Source organism: Toxotes jaculatrix, chromosome 22 (genome assembly GCF_017976425.1).
Source record: "Toxotes jaculatrix isolate fToxJac2 chromosome 22, fToxJac2.pri, whole genome shotgun sequence".
In the NCBI taxonomy this organism is placed as follows: Eukaryota; Metazoa; Chordata; class Actinopteri; family Toxotidae; genus Toxotes; species Toxotes jaculatrix.
In genome coordinates, this window is record NC_054415.1 from 12023811 (window position 1) to 12043488 (window position 19678).

Below are 19678 nucleotides of genomic sequence, written 5' to 3' on the forward strand. Positions count from 1 at the left end.
CAGTCAAGTAATATTTCCATGATTTTGGAAGAGGGTAACAGGTGTAATTTCTCTCCATACGTCCAGCTAAATATTCAGGTTTTGCTCTTTTCCACCAGGAGTTCTTTGAAAAGAGAAAAATGCAACAGAAATTGAAACACTTGGGAATAGCTCTGCCAGCATCCCCAAGAGGCTCTGGTTCTGGTAGCATGGACCTGGTGACTTTGTTTATTGTCAACCAGATTGCTGCTAAAAAAGAAAATAGAGGTGAGAAGTAACAGCATGTGCAGGCAGACACAGTTATGATTGGCAAAAATATGCCAAAACAAGCTGAAATTAAAGATATTACATCAGTTCAGGGGTATAATAAATTATCTTTATTATTAATAACATATAGCATATATAACATATATTGATTATATATGATGACAGACTTGTCTCCACCACTGTACATTCATTAATACCTGACTATGGCACCTGATTGCACTAAAAAGTATGTTTTTCAGATCCTCCCAAAGTAGCAGTTCTCAGCAGCAGTAAAGGAGGGTCCAGTAAGGGAAATAAGCCCCTGGTACTCCCAATGAGTCCCTGTTCTCCATCACAGCTGAGTCTTGTTGAGAGCCCGCCTCAGGATAGGTACAGCTGGAGTATGGGTTGTCTAAAAGCACCTGTTGTCAAAACCAGAATATTTATATTCACACTATAGCCGTTGAGGTATTTAAGAATACTCTGACATTTGATTTTGTCAATATCACCAAGTTTAATTGCAGTAGAATCAGCTTCAGTAACAGGTGGGAAGAGTTAATAGTGATCAATACTTGTTATAAGAATAATGAATACCCTTTTAATGACAAGTCACCTTTTAAATTACAGTGTCAATTCTATATTGATATATAGTGTTCAAGGAACGAGAAAGACAAGGCATGTCATTCCACAAGGGTTCAAGTGTCGGCAGGTTAGTTAATTTCCGGCAGTTCATTTCCAGTTATTCATACTGAGTTATAAACACAAATAAATGTTAGGAACATTTTTCTGTACAACTAGTTGTCGCCAGTGCTGGAGTCAGCTTTCTCAGACATCAGTGCGTCTGACTACCTGCCGCATCTAGCTGACCCCCTCAGCCCCTTCTCCTCGACTTCATCGGCCTCCTCAGGCCAAGGTGGTGCTGTGAAGTATTTTATAGATCAGACTTGTATGAAATAAAATCACATAATATTAATTGTGCATTTTTACTTTGCAACTTTGAGAATGTCATTTGTAATAAGTCAGTTCAGGCCAAATCAAACTGCTCTCCTCAGGAACATTCCCCCTGAAGCTGAAGCTTCAGCAGAGGGGCCAGATGCAGACACAGCTACCTCCTCACTGCTCCCCTTCTCCCTGGGACACCTCAGGGCTGGAGCAGATCAAGGTAGTGAAAAAGAAAATGTTATATTTTTCAAAGGAATATTTCACATTAATAAAACAACAGTTTTCCACGGTTGGAGTAGAGTGGGAAGTCAGGGAGGGAAATGCAACTGGAATGTTCTTACTTGGAAAAATATTTATTGAACCATAAGACGTTTACTGATACTCATCCCAAAGTATTTTTACTCTTGGCTAGCGTGAAGCCTTTAGTTGCCTTTATGTTGGTGCTGTTAAACAGGTTTTCAAAGATTTTGCTCATAACAAAATATAAGCGTTCAACCGACTAGAATCCCACTTTGCATTTCACCTTATCTTTCAGATAGGTTTGGGTATTAAAATGTATCAGTGTCCTTTAAATGGTGCTACTCTAAAACCTAATGAATAAATCTAGTTTCAGCCTTTCTCCCAGCCTCGAGGTATGACAGATGACATGTCCTGGTCCTGTGGATCAAACCCACCCCTCTACCAACTGGAGACACCCACCCAAGTCCTGTTTGGAGGTCCAGAACCAAAGTGAGACCGCCATTAAGATGTACATTGATTATTTGCGATCCTTGAATTAACCGGTCATGTTTGTAACCACTCTAAGCTCATGTGTGTTATCACAGTGAAACAGAGGTAAGAGACCGTGCAAGACACTTCTCTCTTAACCAGCCAGAGGACAAGGAGCCCATGTTGGACTTCATTTTTAACCAATCAGAAACTGAGCAGCATTTTGAGGAGGACATCTTTAGAGGCTTCAGTAATGAAGAATATGAAAATGAAGGTAAATACTGCTTGAAAACGTTTAAACAAGCACAATGAGTCTTTTGTCCTCAGGTTAACATTCAGTTTTATTTTAGCTTGTCAATCTGGGCGTGCAAAGTCAAAGATATGCCTCAAAGATGGAACACCAGTCAAATCTTCAACACCACAGTAAGTTTGTATGCCTCATATAGAAGCAATTTATCATTATTGATATGAATTATATTTTCAGTTCATTCTTATGTTGAGTTTTCTTTCTTAATCTTTACTGTCAGAACTGTCCCTGACTCACAGTGTATGGGAATGGAGGTAGGCTTCCTCATACATCAGTGTGTTATGGCAGCCATGTACTGCCACCACATGGTAGAGTTTGTAATTGTCATGGAACGAACATTCAGTTGATAGAAAACAAATTGTAATTTATTCTGATAGAGGGTGGTTTTGGTGCAAACTTTGCACTGCGCTGCAGTTGCAGTTTAACATGTCAGTTCTGTTTCCTTCTCAGCTCTCCAACTGCAGCGACATAAACTTTTGTAAGTGTCCTCCTCATCTCCCACTGAGTTACCCATTCATTGTGTAAATGCTGGAGGAGGAAAAATAAATGAATAGCTTTTTTTTTTTTTAAATCCCACAGCATGTCCCGGACACGACACAGGCCCCATGAATGGCTGTGGATATTCGCCAAGTTACTCTTGTAGTGGAGGTTACATCAGTTCAAACTCAGATGATGTAAGTTAAGTTACACTGGGAAGTTTTGTGCAACTTGTTTGGTCTTAATTAAATTGTGTAACGTCACTGTCAACACTCTGTTGAACAAACTGAACAAAAACAACAAGAGTACTAGCAGAAAAAAACAATTATCCAATCAGCAATAATTAACACTGAGCATCAACACTTATTAACACTAACATTTTCTCTGCACAGCATCACTGATGCATTGCTTTTCCCATGGTGCACTGCATTGCCCTGGAAACATTGTTACTGCTCCAACATCATTTCTTGTTCAGTTTGAATCAGTCTCCACTGTTTTCTATAGCAATATCTGATATAAATACTGTTGTATTTTCCTTTTCCTTTTCTGTGTTTTAGGATGAAGAATGCTGTCAGCCATGTCTCCAGGCTTCTGCTTCTTCATATGTGGAACAAGCCTGTTGTTCTGAGGCTGTGATCCAAGGCTCACAGGGGAAACCCAAACAAAGACACTCCCAGCCTAGGCCTCTCACTCCATTCAGAGGGAACTTCAGAGCTGATCAGAAAATTATGGAGAAAGTGGTTTGCCCAGATAAAGCCTTAGGAAGTAATAGTCGACAGACAGAAAGCAGCACACATCAGTTTGCATCTCCTCACCCTCTGGTTCAGACTCAGAGCTCAGAGATCTGCAAATGCCAAAAAACTTCCAGCGAAACTAGAGATGTTGAAACTCAAACTATCAACTTCCCCGCAGCTGAGACACGCGATGCCTCGACTCAGTGCAGCGTAGTTGCAGACAGCACATCCACAGCCCCTGGGCTCAACTTGTACCTACCACCTGTTGACACGTCAGTACAACATCCAGCCACAGGGAGGCAGACAGGTACTGCTGCACAGCCACACACAGCTTCATCAGGAAAGTCGGGGAGTGGAGGGAAGCACACGCCCTGGGGCAAGAAGAAATTCAAGGCTGGTTCCCTGTCAGGCAGCAGCAGTATGAACAAAGTCACTGCCAACAACAGCAATGGAAAAGTTTTCCAGAGATCCATTAACCACTTTCTAGATGGCAGAGGTACAAGATGACTGAGCATCACTTCATGTGTACACAGAGAAACTTCTAACACTGATGTTGTTACATACTGATTTTCCTGCCCTCTTGTTTCTGATTTAGTTACGGAGAATGAAGAGGGCAGAGATGAGAGAGGCAGACACGGAAATGGCCCTCTGATGAAAGACCTCTCAGATGACGCGAGGGAGGAGGTCACATCTGCCACCAGAGGAGTTAACAGACCCCCAGAAGAGGCCGAAACACTTCAGGAAATAGCCGACATTTTGCTCCTGCTCAAGCAGAGGAAGAAGAATGATAAGGATGGAGGCAGCAGGAAATAAGAAACATGCCTCTTCTGTTTGTGTTTGTGTTTTTAATTCAAAGCGTTATTTTGTTTGAAGCACTAAAACCACATAAAATATTCATAGTGATTGTTCTAAATGCTGTGATAGAGACACAGTGAAATAAAGCCCTGAAGCATTACTCTGATTCATAAGTTTATTTCTTTCCCCATATACATATTCAAGTGTTAAGATTTCATGATATTTTTTTAATAGAATATAAACTCTAGCAAAACATTTACAGCTTGAACAATAATCAAATAAACTATACAGCACTCTTTTTTATTTGTATTTTTGTAGGTCCCCGTAAACGGTAGAAACACACATAGTTGGCTCACATAGAAAAAAATTGCAACCATTTCACCATAAGTACACATTAAATGTCCCCACTGTGGTGTGAGGACAGTGTTAACACAACTGGATGTTAAGGGCTGGACACCACACTTACCTTTGATAAGGTGCAGCCTGAAACAATCACGTTAAATATTTGGTCGACACAAGTTTTCATTACACAATCAGCGTCACGGACGGCTTAATCTGTGTGTGTTTTATCTGTAATAATACTCTCAGTACAAAACTAGTGTGTGTGTGTGTTTAAGAGACAACTCATTCTGGACCGAATGAAACTAACAGTTAAAACACTACCTTCACATTTTGAATCATGGTTGGTTATTTTTCGTCACTTTAAAGCCCACAGATATTAGTCTGCATTAGTTGACAATGAGCCAGTTTTAGGGAAGGACTAATGCAAAGTTATTACTCACAAAGCAGAAAAACTGGTCTAAGTTAATAAACAGGATATAGAGGATGTTTCTCATCATTACTTATCACCAAAAATGATGAAGGCTATTTGGCTTAAAGGAACACACACCAGGTTTAAGTTGACCTTTCATAGTATTTGTGCAAAGACTGTGTTATTTTAAATGTTCCGTATGATTTTATACTAATATCAAGCAAGTTTAAAGTCTGTGTAAGTTGATTTTCATTACTTATTGAAAAGAATGGAAATCAGCGACTGCTTGTGAGGTTGGGAATCACTCAAAAATCTATATCAACTATAATCTACATATTTATTATTAAATAATATACTGAACATGATCCTGTGTTTTTAAGAAATCAGTGTTTATGTTCTCTAACTGTTGTTGAAGGACAGTTTCCATGTGTGGGCGCTAGTGTGCTATGTTATTACTGTCTACTATCTATTGGAGGAACATGGTGCTAGTTCCTTTTATGCTGATCTATCATTTCTACAGGCATCAGTATGTTTGAATGTAACACCTTGAAAATTCTGTTAAATTTTTAATGGGTTAATTCAAGATGGGTTTGGACCCACATGCCATGAATTACAGGCTGTCCTCGGCCTTGGCCGTGAGAACCCCGTTCACTGAACAGCAGTAACAGCGCAGTCTGTTAACGCCTTATTTACCGGTTTTGTTTTGTTACATAAAGTTACTCCGCTGTTAACTCTCAAACAGTTTTTGATACACTGAAAAACTATGTGTGTTCGACTAACACGGTGTAACCTCACACAGTTTTACTTTACAAAACAACACTGGCAAATTACACTAAATCCTAATCCTCGACGTTTGACACAAGAACCACGTCAATGATATGCTGTACTAATTTGTACATAAGGCTATGGAGGAAGACAAAAATCTAAATACGTGAAATGATAGTAAAAAAATAATATCCCATCACAGCTGAAATGCATATATGTACATGTCAAATAAATTAACAAAAAAAGCTATGTAGACTTAGTTATCATAACATGACGTAACACATACATGTCCACTTAGGGAACGTGATTGAAAAATGGCGGTTAGGCACCTTCACAACACACAGGCACTAATATTATCATGTTAAGATAGAATGAAATACTTGAAATCTCAATCATAAAACTAAGGTTTTACTTTACCGCTACAGACGGAACAGACTGGCTGTCTTTGCCGGATTATTAAATGTTCAGTATATCCGGCAACTACAACCAGCTACGGTTCACGACACACACGGGTTTATAACATTGATTCATAGTGTAGGTTTTGGCAAACCTCATGACAGAGTGACATTAAACTGTACTCTCCATAGTATTATGTTAAAACATAACAAAAACAGACTATGCAAACACAATAAGTAATTTGTTGCAAACCTGATGGAGGAAATGAATCTTATTTGAATGAATAAATAAATAAATAAAACACACTATGCAACAGAACTTATATATTCCTTTCAGTGCTACTACAGTGGTAAGTGGTTTTGTTTAGGCACCCACTGACAAATACAAGTTTGCTAAATTTACAACGATAAACTGTACATCTTTGCTTTTCGTAAAAACACTAAGACTTCTGTCATCATCGGGAACTGACGTTAATGTGCAATGCTACAAGCTTGAACAACGTTTAACTGAGATGTGTTTTCATGTAGAAAGGCATAATGGTACTATAGAACGATGGTAAGTTACAACTGCTGTCATGTCAACGGGAATATTGGTTTCTGAGACATTTACTGTTCCGTTTTCAAAAGAAACCAAATCGGACGTGATGCTGTCGGATGGCTGTGTCACGTTATACTTTTCAGACTGTACGTACAACATCATATATAAACCGTTATGCATGTTTATTTACTGAATGTACAAAATATTGGGGACATAATTTTCCTGACACTGAGCCACATCCCCCTCTTTATGTAAAGTACGTAACCACTGGTGGACATGAGAGAGGACGGGTCCCCTATATTTTGTATTTTCAGTGTGTGTGTTAAACAGTCATGTTTCCTGCCCAAGAGTCCATGAAAAAGACACTGGACCTCTTATGTATTTATGTTAAGGTATATTATGTGAGGAACAGGAATGTTTTAGCCTTTTCCACGTGCATGGTTGAGAGTTCTGCCGTTGACTAAACCAGATTTGGTGTCAGTTCATCCTCAATTCAGAGATTAGGCTGAAAACAAAACACTTGTACTTGAACTAAAGCATCTTCGCTGATTTTTGGATTCCTGAATTGACTGATTTGAAAGTGAACTCACATTACTGATACAAACAAAAGGCTTTTTAAACCCTTTCGTTTTTGTTTTTACCTCATAGTGAGAAGAATCAGTGACTCCTCAGGCCACACACAAAAAATATAACATCAATAACACAGAGCCAGCCACTCTGCATGTTTCAGGTATCACCACAGCTACTGAAACACCCAGAGGGAGGCTGCCGACACTAAAACTCTGCCTAGTCCACGTCGGATGCGTCGTTGTCTGATAGATGGTAGTTCGAGCCTTTGACCCGAATGTACTCAACCTGCCGTCCTTCGTCTGAATCGGAGGCGCCGCAGGAACACAGCTGGTTTTCGAACAGCGCCTCGATCTCCTCCAGACGCCGGCCTTTGGTCTCCGGCAGGCAGCCATAGATGAAGATGAAACCTAGCAAGGCCAGGCTGGAGTAGAGGAAGAAGGCTCCTGGGAAGACGAAACAAAAGAACACACTGTCACTAAGGCGGTTCACCCACTAACACAAGAGACACACTGTCACAACTTTCCACAGCTGACACTTTTTCTAAACAAGTTTGTTGTTCTCATAAACAGAAACAGAAACAGGTGATGGTGACAGGAGATCCTGAGGGCAGCTAATATTAGATGCTGACCACCTAAAAACTCCTACCCAGGTGTGTGTCTGCTGAAAAGTTATATGTGTGCATTACATTATATACCATTACCATTTCTACGATAACGTCATCATCCTTTTTTTCTTTAGTTCTGACACTGTTGTTCAATCTCAGTCAATGATGTTTTTGTAAACCTGATAAATGGACGGACGACTCAAACTGATCATTAGCTCACTGCATCTCAGGATGCCTCCACAATCACCGCTGATGGATTGATTGCCAGCTCCTCAAAAGGTCAGTTCCTTCCTGTCTGAGGAGAAACCTGCTGTTGAGCCACACTGACTGAGGAGGTATAGAAAGGGGGGGGGGGGGGGTTAAGTTGGGAACACCTCAGGGTATCAGTCAGATATTATCTCCTCGCAGGTCTTGATGTAAAGTAAGGATGGATGTTACACAACATCTGCTGTGGGGCTGTGTGAGGACTGACAGCACTGGAGGCGGGGAGTTAACTGTTCCTGACAGAAGTGTTTAGTCTGATTACAATTACAGTCTGAGCTCTGTTTGACTGGGTTTATAAAAAGGTTTCTCTATTTGCCTGCTTCTCTTTCTTAAACAAAAATAAAGAATAAAAACTCTGAAGGTTCATAGTTTTTTTCTGAAAACTCTGCAGCCCATAAACTGACCGTAGTAGGTGAAGTACTGAGCCAGGTGGAGGAAGGTGAGAGACACCAGGATGTTGAAGGTCCAGTTGACTCCGGCAGCGCAGGCGTTCCCAGTGCTCCTTGCCCATAGAGGGTAGATTTCTGAGTTGATGGTCCATGGCATTGGACCCATCCCTGAGAGGAAGAGAGACAGGAGATGAACACGGTGGTATTTTGTTATGAAAAGGTGGAGACAAGTTTAACAGAAGAACAGATGGAGGTGTCCTGGGTTATTTGTTCAGATTGAGATTACGTTCCTGTATGTCCACACAGGCAAAAAAAAAAAAAAAAAAAACAGTCTAAGTCTATCTGGGATTTTTAAATTCCTGGAATTGACTTTCAAATGATTCTCTTAACACTTTTTGGAGGTGCAGCCAGTGATGCACTTGGCTGTGGCTGTCAATGTGAGGCTCTCTGCCATAGTCACGGAGGAAACAACAACAGAGCAAAGCAGTTTAAAAAAAAAAAGAAAGGAAAAAAAAAGTAATTGGCTGCAGTTTCCATCTGCTTTTCCATCTGCTTTTTAAACCTGTTGTGGTTTTATAGTTGCCAGAACCAAATGAGGACACACACTAATAATACACTGTGTTATACTGAGTGAAGTTCTATTGGTTATGTGAGCAAAACCTACTATTTAAAGAGAAACAAACATTATTAAAATCAATCTTGCTATGACTGAAAGATTTGCAACAATTTGCAACTAGAGTTAAGGTTCAGAGTAATGTATCTGAGCTGCACCCATTCTGAATTACAGTCTCTCTCACCTGGGGCGAAAGCAGCGAGGTAGAGCACCAGACCCAGTAAAACCAGCCAGGAGTAGGAGGTGGGACAGTAGTTGTAGGCCCAGTAGGTCTGATCTCTCATCAGGCTGGAGTTGGAGCATCTGGGAGGGGGGAGGCACATTCATGGGCTTCTCTTAATCACTCTTGACACTGGCGCCCAAGTCATGGTAAAAGGTGTCGCTTCACATTAAGCGGTTGGATTTATATTCTCATCCTATGTTGTTAAAAAGTTTCTTTGCCACGGCATAGCCTCCCCTGGGCTGCATCCTAAACACATGCACATACTCATGTGGCATCCTGTGACTCACCTGCCCCATGCTGCTTGCTCGGTGGAGGCCTTATTGACTGGGACACAGGAGGAGGTGAGGAGCGCCGAGCCGTTCTCACGGTAACAGAAACCGCATCCAGGGTCCAGCATGCACGGCTCACACAGCCTGCGAGCCACACACACACACACAGCCAATCAGTCACAGTGCATTCCTCTGCTTTTCATTATTTTTACTATATACTGACTTCTGTAGAATAGGTGACAAATATATAAAAGCATATTGAGCTGGTGCTGCACTCTACACATACACCTGCTCATGTATGCTACTTCAGAAGATGGCCGCATAACAGAGAACAGCACTGCTCCCCCTCTAATTGAGACTTAACTCATCACACAAATGAAATGAACGTGTGGACTGTTCCCCAGATACAGGAAGTAATCAATCAAAATTAGCAACAAGAACAAAAAACAAATTCTGTATGATTCACCCTCATTATGTCTTTATCCTGTCTTGTCCCTCTGTTACGTCTGTGTTAATTAGAAGCGCATCTTGTCATGTCAGTTATGTGATTAGCAGTGAACACTGAGACAGTGACTTACTGAAGAACAACATTTTTTACAAGGGCGTGCTCTGTTGTTTTCCACGCAGCTCCATCAGGTTTGTCGTTGTATTGCCATGATGGAACTGTGTGACGAGCGTGTTTTGTTTTCGAGGTCTATTTTTGCAGCGAGTGGACTCCCTGTGTGCAGGGCACCTTGCTCTGATATCACGCTCAGGTTAGCCGGACTAAAATAAAACCATGTATTAGCAGCTGAAGGAAGCAAAAGTAAATACTGTGGGAAGGTGAGGAGGAAGATGTAACAGCTGAGCTTCAGCTGAGATTCAAATTATGCAAATTGAAAATGTGTATGATATGAATATCAATGTAAACACTGAAAGCTTGACAGCAACAGTAACAAGAAGAAGGCTTAGGAAATGGTCTATTGATAATTTAAATGTAACGCATCCAAAAGACTGCATCATTTCCCACCTATAGTCAAACCCCACAGGGGACACCTTAAGAGTACATCCTTAAATGGGACGTCCCATCCACAATCAGTATGTGGTTGCTCTGGCGCTCTCATGATGCTGCTGTGGTCAGCGAAGGAGGGGGGGGGGGGGGTTTGTGTGTGGGCTCATATGGAGTAAAGTGAACTCAATGAAGCCACTACAGTGTGGTAAAAGCTCTCATCTCTTCAAATTACCTCTGTGTTTGTGTTTCTGTGTGGTGGTGTGTGTTAGATGTGTGCGGGTGCTGCACAGCGAGTCCATTAGGTGTTGTTTGTTGTTACGATGAAAGACCGTCGTTACACACGAGTTTCATCTCGAGCCTGTGTAAGTGAGAGTAAATTGGGACACAGAGGCACCTGATCTGTGGCTCGCATTGGAAACACACTCAGTGTGTCTGTGCGAGTGTGTGTGTGTGTGTCTGTGTGTGTGTGTGTGTGTGTTTGCCCTTTGTTGCTAATGGAGACAATGAAGTGAATTGGAGCTGATTTACTTCTAGTTCTAGTATCTTTGCACCAGTGTTTCCATTGTAACACATTGTTTTATCCAGTCATAGGTCAGAGGAAACATAAGGATTGTGTCTTGAATACTATGACTCAGGCCTTTTCTAAGACACAGATGTGTATTACAAACACAGACCCAGTTAAGAACTGATCTGCCTGGTGGGTAAAGGGCACAAATCCTTCAGCCAGACTCTGCATTTATATGCTGGTGCTACTTTTGACCTTGTCTGAGTACTCTACTGAAAAAAAAAAAGTAGCAGTCTGTATTAATATATGTGTGAAAACTTGCAATAACACAAATATCCATATTTAAAAAGAAACACTTTCATATCTTTGGGATGGCAATTAGTGGGAGTAATTTCGGAGCTCAAACAAAAGTCTGCACCTACTTCCTGCATCAATTTTAGGTCCCTCGCAATTTTTAAAAACTCTTATTGGGATCATAACATTGGGATATGTGGGATAATTGTGCTGCAAGTGTTCAGTGATTTCATCTTATGGTTGGTAATAACGGGAGATGATAAATGGGCAGTGTTTACTAACAGAGGAGGCAGTTTTTCAGCAGCAGTGGGTCCATTGTGGCTCACTTGGAACCAAACTTAAATATATGCGTGTGTGTGTATGTGTGTGTACTCACTGGTACTTGGCACAAGTAGAGTTGGCCATGGCAGGGTCTAATGGATGAAAGGTGACAGGAGGACTGTGCTGAGCAGATACCAGGAAACCGATGGCCAGCAGGCTCAAACTCAAACATGTACCTGCAGAAAAAAAAAAAAAAAAAAAAGAAGACACACTTAACATCACAAAAACATCCCCTGGGCCGAGTGTGCGCGTCACACCCTGATGACATTTTCAGTGACGCACCTATGATGCTGCCCAAAGTGAGCTTCCTGCGTCCCACTCTCTCCACCAGCCACACTCCCAGCAGGGTAAACAGGAAGTTGGTGAAGGTGGTGAGCCCGGCCAACCAGATCGCCAGCCTGTCATCCCGCACTCCTGACATTTGCAGGATGGTGGCGCTGTAGTAACTGTGGGACAGAGGACAATGACTGAGCAACTGTCGTAATAATACACAGGTCTCGAAACAATATTCTGATTATTAAACGTATGAAATAACTAATAAATTAACGAGTACAGTCATTAACCAAACCAAGCCAACAAACCAACTACAACCTCTCTTCTTAAGAGCCACCCACTCATCCACCAATCACAGCCTCTCTACTTGAGCACCAGCCACTCATCTAGAGACATTTAGCGATCAGCTATAAATAGCCACTCACCAGTGGCTTTCAGTGGCTCTCCCCTTCTCTCTGTCTGTTCTCATACAGTATAATTATACTCGCAACTCTGGCACCATGTTGCTCCACGTAGGCAGATTACCTCCAATCATCATCAACAAGGCTCTAAACAGGCTGCGGTCAACAATACAGACACCTGCATGGGGTGCACTTCCCACTTCAATTATGATATCATGTGACTAGGACAGAGGAAAATAATAAAAAAACAAAAAAACAAAACATGGACGAGTATGCAGGTGATGGCCACACAAATCCATACACCTGCGATACACGTAAAACATAAAATACATAAAACATATTTTCACCCACAGCAGCTTGTAAACATGCACATAAGCTTTATATAAACACACACAGAGGATAAGGATTCAAAAACCCTCAGAGAACACAAATACAAAAGGAAGTAATACTCATTAAAGAAAAAGTCAAACTAAAAAAAAAATCTCCAGCATTGCCAGCCTCTGTGTGTGTGTGTGTCTCTAAAGGCAACTCAGAATTAGCATTCTGCTTTTCATCGCTTCAAAAGCATTGTTATCTCTCTCTTGCTCTCTCTTTCTCTCTCTCTTTCCCAAAACAAAGACGTCCAATTGAGGGATTTGCATAATAACACTGTTACTTTTCCGCCATGGTATCCACTCAGACAGAACACGGGGAGGAATGAGCTGGCGTGAAATCCTTGTTTATAAGCCTGACCTATCTTAGGGTAAGGACCACGAGGTGATCAAAGTTACAGAAGGCCTTAGAGTCAGAAGGCCTTGGTCGTCTGCAAACTTAGATATGTAGACCAGCAAATGCATGTGATGAATGGGCACACAGACAGGCGCGGGTACGCGCACACAGACACACTCAAAAAAAAAAACACACACACACAAAAGAAATGAACTGGATTTGGAGCAGCAGCGGGAGTAAAAGCACTATTTCTGTTCTCAGCAGTGGTGCCTGCTGTGTTCCATCTCCAGCCCTGCATCTCACTGATTACAACACTCTCCCACTCCCACACACACACACACACACACACACACACACACACACACACACACACACACACACACACACACACACACACACACACACACACACACACACACACACACACACACTCTCTCTCTCTCTCTCTCTCTCTATGTTCTAACTTAAAAACTACAGTGAATAACAACCCGCAGAAAAAAACTGATCATGTTTTCTAACCACTGCACTAAGATGTGTATCAACTGTTGACAGCATCTCAGAGACAAGGGGTGAACTTGTTCCTGTCTAACATCTGATCTGATGTCTGTGATTATCCATCCTTCGCACGCTTGCATACTCTAAGTCCTCCTGTTTAAAGTGTTAAGTTATTATTCTAGTAACAAGAGCAGGCGCTAATGAAGAGCCAACTGTTAGCAGGAGCAAAGAAGGTAACACCTTGAGAAAAATATAGCGAGCAGTTTCATTTTTGCGTGTGGTAATTCCTCCTGTCTCTGTGCACATCTGCAAAGAGCATCAGCTGTGCTTGCGAGCGTGCTTTTTCGCTAGTCATCTCACAGCGTCAGGGGAAAAACAGTTTGAAGACAAAGTGAAATTTTGGGACAAGAGATCAAGGCATACAGAAGTGCTGCAGCTCAGTGGTCTCATGGAAATTTTTCCCCAGATGAGAATGCGTCATTTTAATGGGTACACACAGAAAGCTGTGGTAATAGAAAGCGTGTTTATTTTGGCGTGTCGTTAAAATTCTTCAAAATGGCATCTTCTTAATTTCTAATTCCTGTTCTGGGAGTCAAGTTTTGTTTGTGTTTTCATGCTGAAAAAGATGCATGAACATGGCGGTGGTTGCATTTTAATTAGTCAGTTTATTTCTTTGGAATCAATCTGACTGGTTTCTTTATTTGCAAAGACAGACAGGAAATAAGTCAAACTTGTTGCTTCATCTTTGTTTTGTTTTTTTCTCTCAGTGATTTTTGGTGATATCAGATTTTTTTTTCTTTTCGCAGTGCTCCAAGCATGAACAGGACAGGTTTAAGCTGTCAGCCCTGATAGAGAGTGACACCACTCAGTCTGAAACCCTCACTACTTGTCAACTATTAACGCACATCACAGAGTGACAGGAAACACTGGAAGCAGGAACAGACCTCTGAGGCATTTCCAGATGTGTGATAAAGTTTTCTTGTTGCTTTTCATTTTCATTATCTGGAAATCTGGAGTTAAAAAAAGTCAGTTAAACAGTAACGTTCCTGTTTACAGTGGGTCCTGGTGTTAATAAGAGGGTGTTCAGCAAGAGGGGGGGGGTCAGAAGGAAGTCAGGACTGGATTTGGTCCAGTTATCTGGACCTCTGGGAGCTGCAGTGATCAAACCTCAGCTGTTGCTGCCCTGCAGTGATTTCATAAGCCACAGTGGAGAGTATGAAAATGGGAAAGTGCTACAAGTGATTCAGCCTTTCTGTGCCTTTAAATTCTGAGGATTCATTAAAGAGTAGTTGGTTTTCAACGCTTTATTTAGGAAGTGTCTACAGAGTCAAAGGAAAAGAAAAGACTGAAAATTGTCAAGCTAAGCAAGTTTGCTAAATGACTGGTACTGAATCTTTTAGCTCAGAGAACTTTTTCCCTTTCAATAGCTTTTCACTGAAGAAATATGGCGTGCAATGGCGAACAAAGTGCTGCAGCCGTTCGCTGACTAGCCCTGTAATTTCACGTGGGTGAGTGAATGTCACTTTGTGCTGTGATCCCGACATGAGACATATACCTCTGTCAGATGCAACTGCACCGAAGTTATTAAGCACAGCCTTCCCCATTTTTCATTTTACGAGTGAAATAGCCCCTAATAAGAGCAACTATTATCGAGAAACCATTTACAGTTAGAAGAATGAGCTTTCACACCGGGTTTGCCATCATTACACACAGCCAGTGATAACATGTACAAACGTCAGAACCAAAGAGCTCAGGTAATAATCTATCATGACCACACTGAACTCAAATCATTTTAGTGTTATTACTAAAACCTCCACATGGTGCTTATCCTGTGCAAATAAAAAGCATAAATAGAGTGGTTGTAGGGAGACTCACACTCCTTCTTAAACACAGACAGTGAAAAAAATCCATCAAAAAAATAAAAAAAATAAAAACATACACACACACAGACACACCCACATCCCACTGTCTTTTACATAAGAGACCCTGTGGAGCGTCGGTGTGAAGAAAACAAGAGAAGGTGTGATCTGGCCCTGACCCCGGTCTGAAAATGGAAACCTGGATCCACGCGTCTGTCACGCTTCGATTCCAAACCTCTCATTCAGCACATTAAAAGAGAGTGACAACACAAACATCAGCGAGGGGAGGGGCAGGGGGGGTAGTGATAGCTGAGGGGAGCAAGCGGGTGACGAGAGTGACAGGTGGAAGAAAAAAATATGCATGCACACGCATTTCATGGGTACTTTTATGCACCCATTTTAGATCTTGTGTTGCATGTCACCACCTTGTCAGGTAAGTCATTTGCACCTATCAGCAGTAAGCGGAATACATCAGATCCCTCAAACCAGACTCCAGCCACATATTGGTGTTTTTCAGAGGTGGTTAGTAACTCTGTCAGTGTATTTCTATCAGCGTCTACATTATATTTCCACTGAAAACAGAAACACAGTGATTTGGAGTGGAGATATACCAGAGGAGTAGAACACTAAAATGGATACAGACCTGAAAGCTGTTTCTCATTTAGCTGATTTGATGATGGATAACAGACGTGTTCGACTCCACTCTATCTCCCTCTTGCATTCGATCACTCCCCACTGCTTGTAGCCCATTTCACATGGGTGGTGGTGCAAGGACACTGCTGACTCATGGCTGACATTTACTGACACATTACAGGATTGTCAGTAGGCTGCTGACTCTTGGGAGTACACGTCAAGTGGTCTTAAAGGACCACACGGAGGCTTTGCGTGTTTTAGCCATTATCTGCAAATCATGTAATCTTTACATGTCTGACCACCACTTTCCAAAGTACCCCACCTTTCAAAGTTGCAGGTTGCCAGTCAATCACAGGGCAGGCATACAGTGACAAACAACCACTTACACTCAAATTCACACCTATGGACAATTTCTAACATGCATGTCTTTGGACTGTGGGAAGAAGCCGAAGAACCTGGAGAGAAACAAAGCAAGCTGCGTGACTGTCAGAAGGTCATGATGCTGCTGGAGCAGTTAATGATGAGCGATGACAAAAAAAACCTGTATATGTGCACGAGGGTGTGAAAGAGGACGACAGCGAAGGTTTCCCTCGGCTAAAAGACAAATCGCTCTAACAGAGTGCTACTTATTGACAGAGCTCTGATCTAATTATGTAACTTAATAGTATGGATTTAAAGGGAGCTGGAGACCAAGGGAGGGATTGACTGTAAGGAAACAGTGAAAGAGAGAGAGGGTGATGGAGAGAACAAACAAGTGTAAGTGTGTGTGTGTGAGAGTGGGAAAGTAGTGAGTGAGTGGGTGCAAGTGAACGAGTGACCGCCTCAGTGAGTAAGAGAGTAAGTGACGAGGTGTGAGAGCGGAGAAACAGAAGGAGGCAGGGAGAAAGAGAGAGAGGGAGAGAGCAGGAAGGAAGTGAGAAAAGGACTGAAAGGCGAGAAGGAGAATGAATGATTGGAGAAAACTGAGAAGGAGGGATGTGGGTGTGAAAACACGAACAAACGGACAGACAGGAAAAGATGTCGGGAGAGACAGAAAGAGCGACAGAGTCTGTGTGTGTGAGAGAGATGGAGATTCTCTTGGGAACTGGCCTATTTTTCAAATGAATGCATACGAACAGCAGAGCGGCATCGCATTTATGCTCTGGAACAAAAACGCTCAGCCCAAATAGGTGCACCGAACATTGGCTGTTCTGATTCAGAGCTACACACACACACAGACACACAGACACACAGACACACACACACTTACAAAGCATCGGGTGCAACATCTGCAGATGTCGATCATCATTACAGAATAAAAGCACACATTGCTCTGCCTGACTGACCCCAAAAAGTGGCTAAATGTATATAACCAACAAACACGTTGCTACAGTTACGAAGCAACAACACGAAAAGAAAACATTAAGAGAGGAAATTCTGTATTAATTGTCATGGTGGCAAAAGATTTATTAAAAAAAAGAACAATTTAAAGGAATTGCACAATTATTCTACACCCACACAGGTGTTTTCATTCATTTTACTTGCTCAGGTCTCCTTTGTGTGGGCATGTACACACTGCACTTGAGTGACATCCCTCTCGTTCTCCTGTTACTTTAACAGATGTAACACATTACCACCATTTGCACGGTGGCCCATGTATTGACAGTGCTGACTTTTGGGGGGTAGGAGAGTCCAAATTAGAGGGAGAGTAGATAGAGAGTACATATCCACACACCTGAGAAGAGATCTAATCAGGCAAAATAAGAGAAAACACCTGTGGGAGTGAATTCAACTCAAAATGAGGGTGATTCCTCTGGTTAATCATGACTGTTCTGTATAAGACTTTGTGTAATATCTGTAATTGTTGAAACGTATTACACACATCTATAGTAAATACCACTCCATCTACAGAACAAGTACCAGTATGGCTCATAAATGACATCTTGTGAGGAGTGTGTGTGTAATGTGTGCATTTGATTAGTGGGAAAATTAGAATATTTCTCATTAAAGGGGTCTGGCTGCGACTTCACTGGAGACAGTGGAGGAGGTTGGCGTGATTAAGCTGCTTAGGAATGCTTGAAAACATACAAACACACACAAAAACAACTCTGTATTTCTGGTGTGGATTTTGGCATTTCTCTTAACACGTGCACAAAACACACACACACACACACACACAACAGGCAGGTCTCTGCCAGCTCATTGCAGGCCTGCCAGCAGAGTGACCATGTAAAACTGGTGTTTCGTGACATTTCCAACATGACATTTGTCTGTGGGACCATCTGTGAGGGCCAACTGGCCTGTGTCAACAACAAAACGTCCGATTGCCTACTAAAAACAACACTTATCATATCATATCATATATATTTATATAATAGATACATTTAATACCACAACTTTTGGTTTCTCATGAAATTTTATTTTGATGGATTTTTTTTGTTCCTTTAACTAAGAAATGAAATAACAGATTTGCACTGTATGTTGGCAAACATATATTTCTCTGTCATACAATTTGATTTTAAGTTCAGAGTAAACTAAGCACAGGAGAGGAAAAGGATTGGCTAACTTTACCCATTTTTTTAGCTTTGCTTTGGGACTGGTTTTACTTGGCTACAAGCACCGGATACTATTTCTTGTGATGCCTGGACTCAAGAGCATAAACCTTTTCAAACTGCTTAAATCACAAAATATACCAAACAAAAAAAAACTGAATGAAAGGACACAGTGTTCTTCTGCCACAGCTGCTTTACTTATTATTTCTTGTTCCTTTTCTGAGTCCACCTCTATAAATCTATCTACCTCATGTCATCTGTCTTGATCCCCCTCCACATCTTCCTCCACCTCATCACCATCAATGTCATCTCTTCCTCCACCCTTCTTTCCTTTCAACGCAGTCCGATGACCTGCCCTGACAAGATACAAACACACACACAACCACCAGCCCGCAGTGACCTTTACATGCTAGATCATGTGGCTAATTGAATCAAAATGATCCAGTTACTAATGGGGAGGGATAATATCTAATTTGACCCACTGCTGTACCACATCGTTCCACATTTATGGCTGAAAAACAGAGAGAGGAAGGTGGATAAAGAAGAAGAAGGAGAGTTGTAAAAGAAAACCCAGCGGAATGCATCCATCTATTCATCTATCTATATAATCCATACACCCATCCGTCCCTTCATCTGTTGGCAGGCAGGCAGGCAGGCAGGCAGGGAGACAGTCAGGGACACAACTCATGCAGGCAGAAAGACAAGCAGTCCAGACACAGCACCTGGCACTTCTTTGTTTCCTGAGAGATGCTTTATTGACAAATACATCTCTCATCACACAGGCTTCTCCGACAGGCTCGAGTGTGTGTGTGTGAGATTGTGTGTGTGAGGGCAGGGAGGCTATTCATATAACAACCAGAAAGACCTGACATGTGAGATCAGATCGACCTGCTGTGAAATATAGTGCTAGGTGTGCGATCATGTGCATGTACGCTGCAGTTTTCAGTACGTAATGTATGTCTGTGGTTATAAAAAATCCTTTAACGTGCTGCAGACATCATTCAAACATACCATGGACTCAGTAGGTGGCCAGTTCAGTACCTAGTGCACTGTTTTTACCCAAGCTTGTGTGTGCGGCTCTATGGTTTTCATGAGAGG

General features: G+C 41.8%; 2 protein-coding genes across 2 annotated transcripts in view; one reads left to right on the plus strand and one right to left on the minus strand.

The window, feature by feature from the left end:
• Positions 1-971: 971 nt before the first annotated feature.
• LOC121176576 lies at positions 972-4262 on the plus strand. The gene is made up of 9 exons (XM_041030667.1): positions 972-1387; positions 1775-1896; positions 1992-2149; positions 2226-2298; positions 2403-2436; positions 2633-2660; positions 2762-2856; positions 3217-3889; positions 3989-4262. The coding sequence occupies exons 1-9, from the start codon at positions 1319-1321 to the stop codon at positions 4204-4206; spliced, it is 1470 nt and encodes a 489-aa protein (XP_040886601.1). The 5' UTR covers positions 972-1318; the 3' UTR covers positions 4207-4262.
• A 3161-nt stretch (positions 4263-7423) lies between these two features.
• LOC121176304 (proton myo-inositol cotransporter-like) overlaps positions 7424-19678 on the minus strand; it is a 44770-nt gene continuing 32515 nt past the window's right edge. The window contains exons 5-10 of the mRNA XM_041030354.1: positions 11963-12126; positions 11736-11856; positions 9588-9713; positions 9262-9380; positions 8480-8632; positions 7424-7650 (exon numbers count right to left, since the gene is read on the minus strand). Of these exons, the coding sequence (XP_040886288.1) occupies positions 7424-7650; positions 8480-8632; positions 9262-9380; positions 9588-9713; positions 11736-11856; positions 11963-12126 (910 nt within the window). The remainder of the gene's footprint in view (positions 7651-8479; positions 8633-9261; positions 9381-9587; positions 9714-11735; positions 11857-11962; positions 12127-19678) is intronic.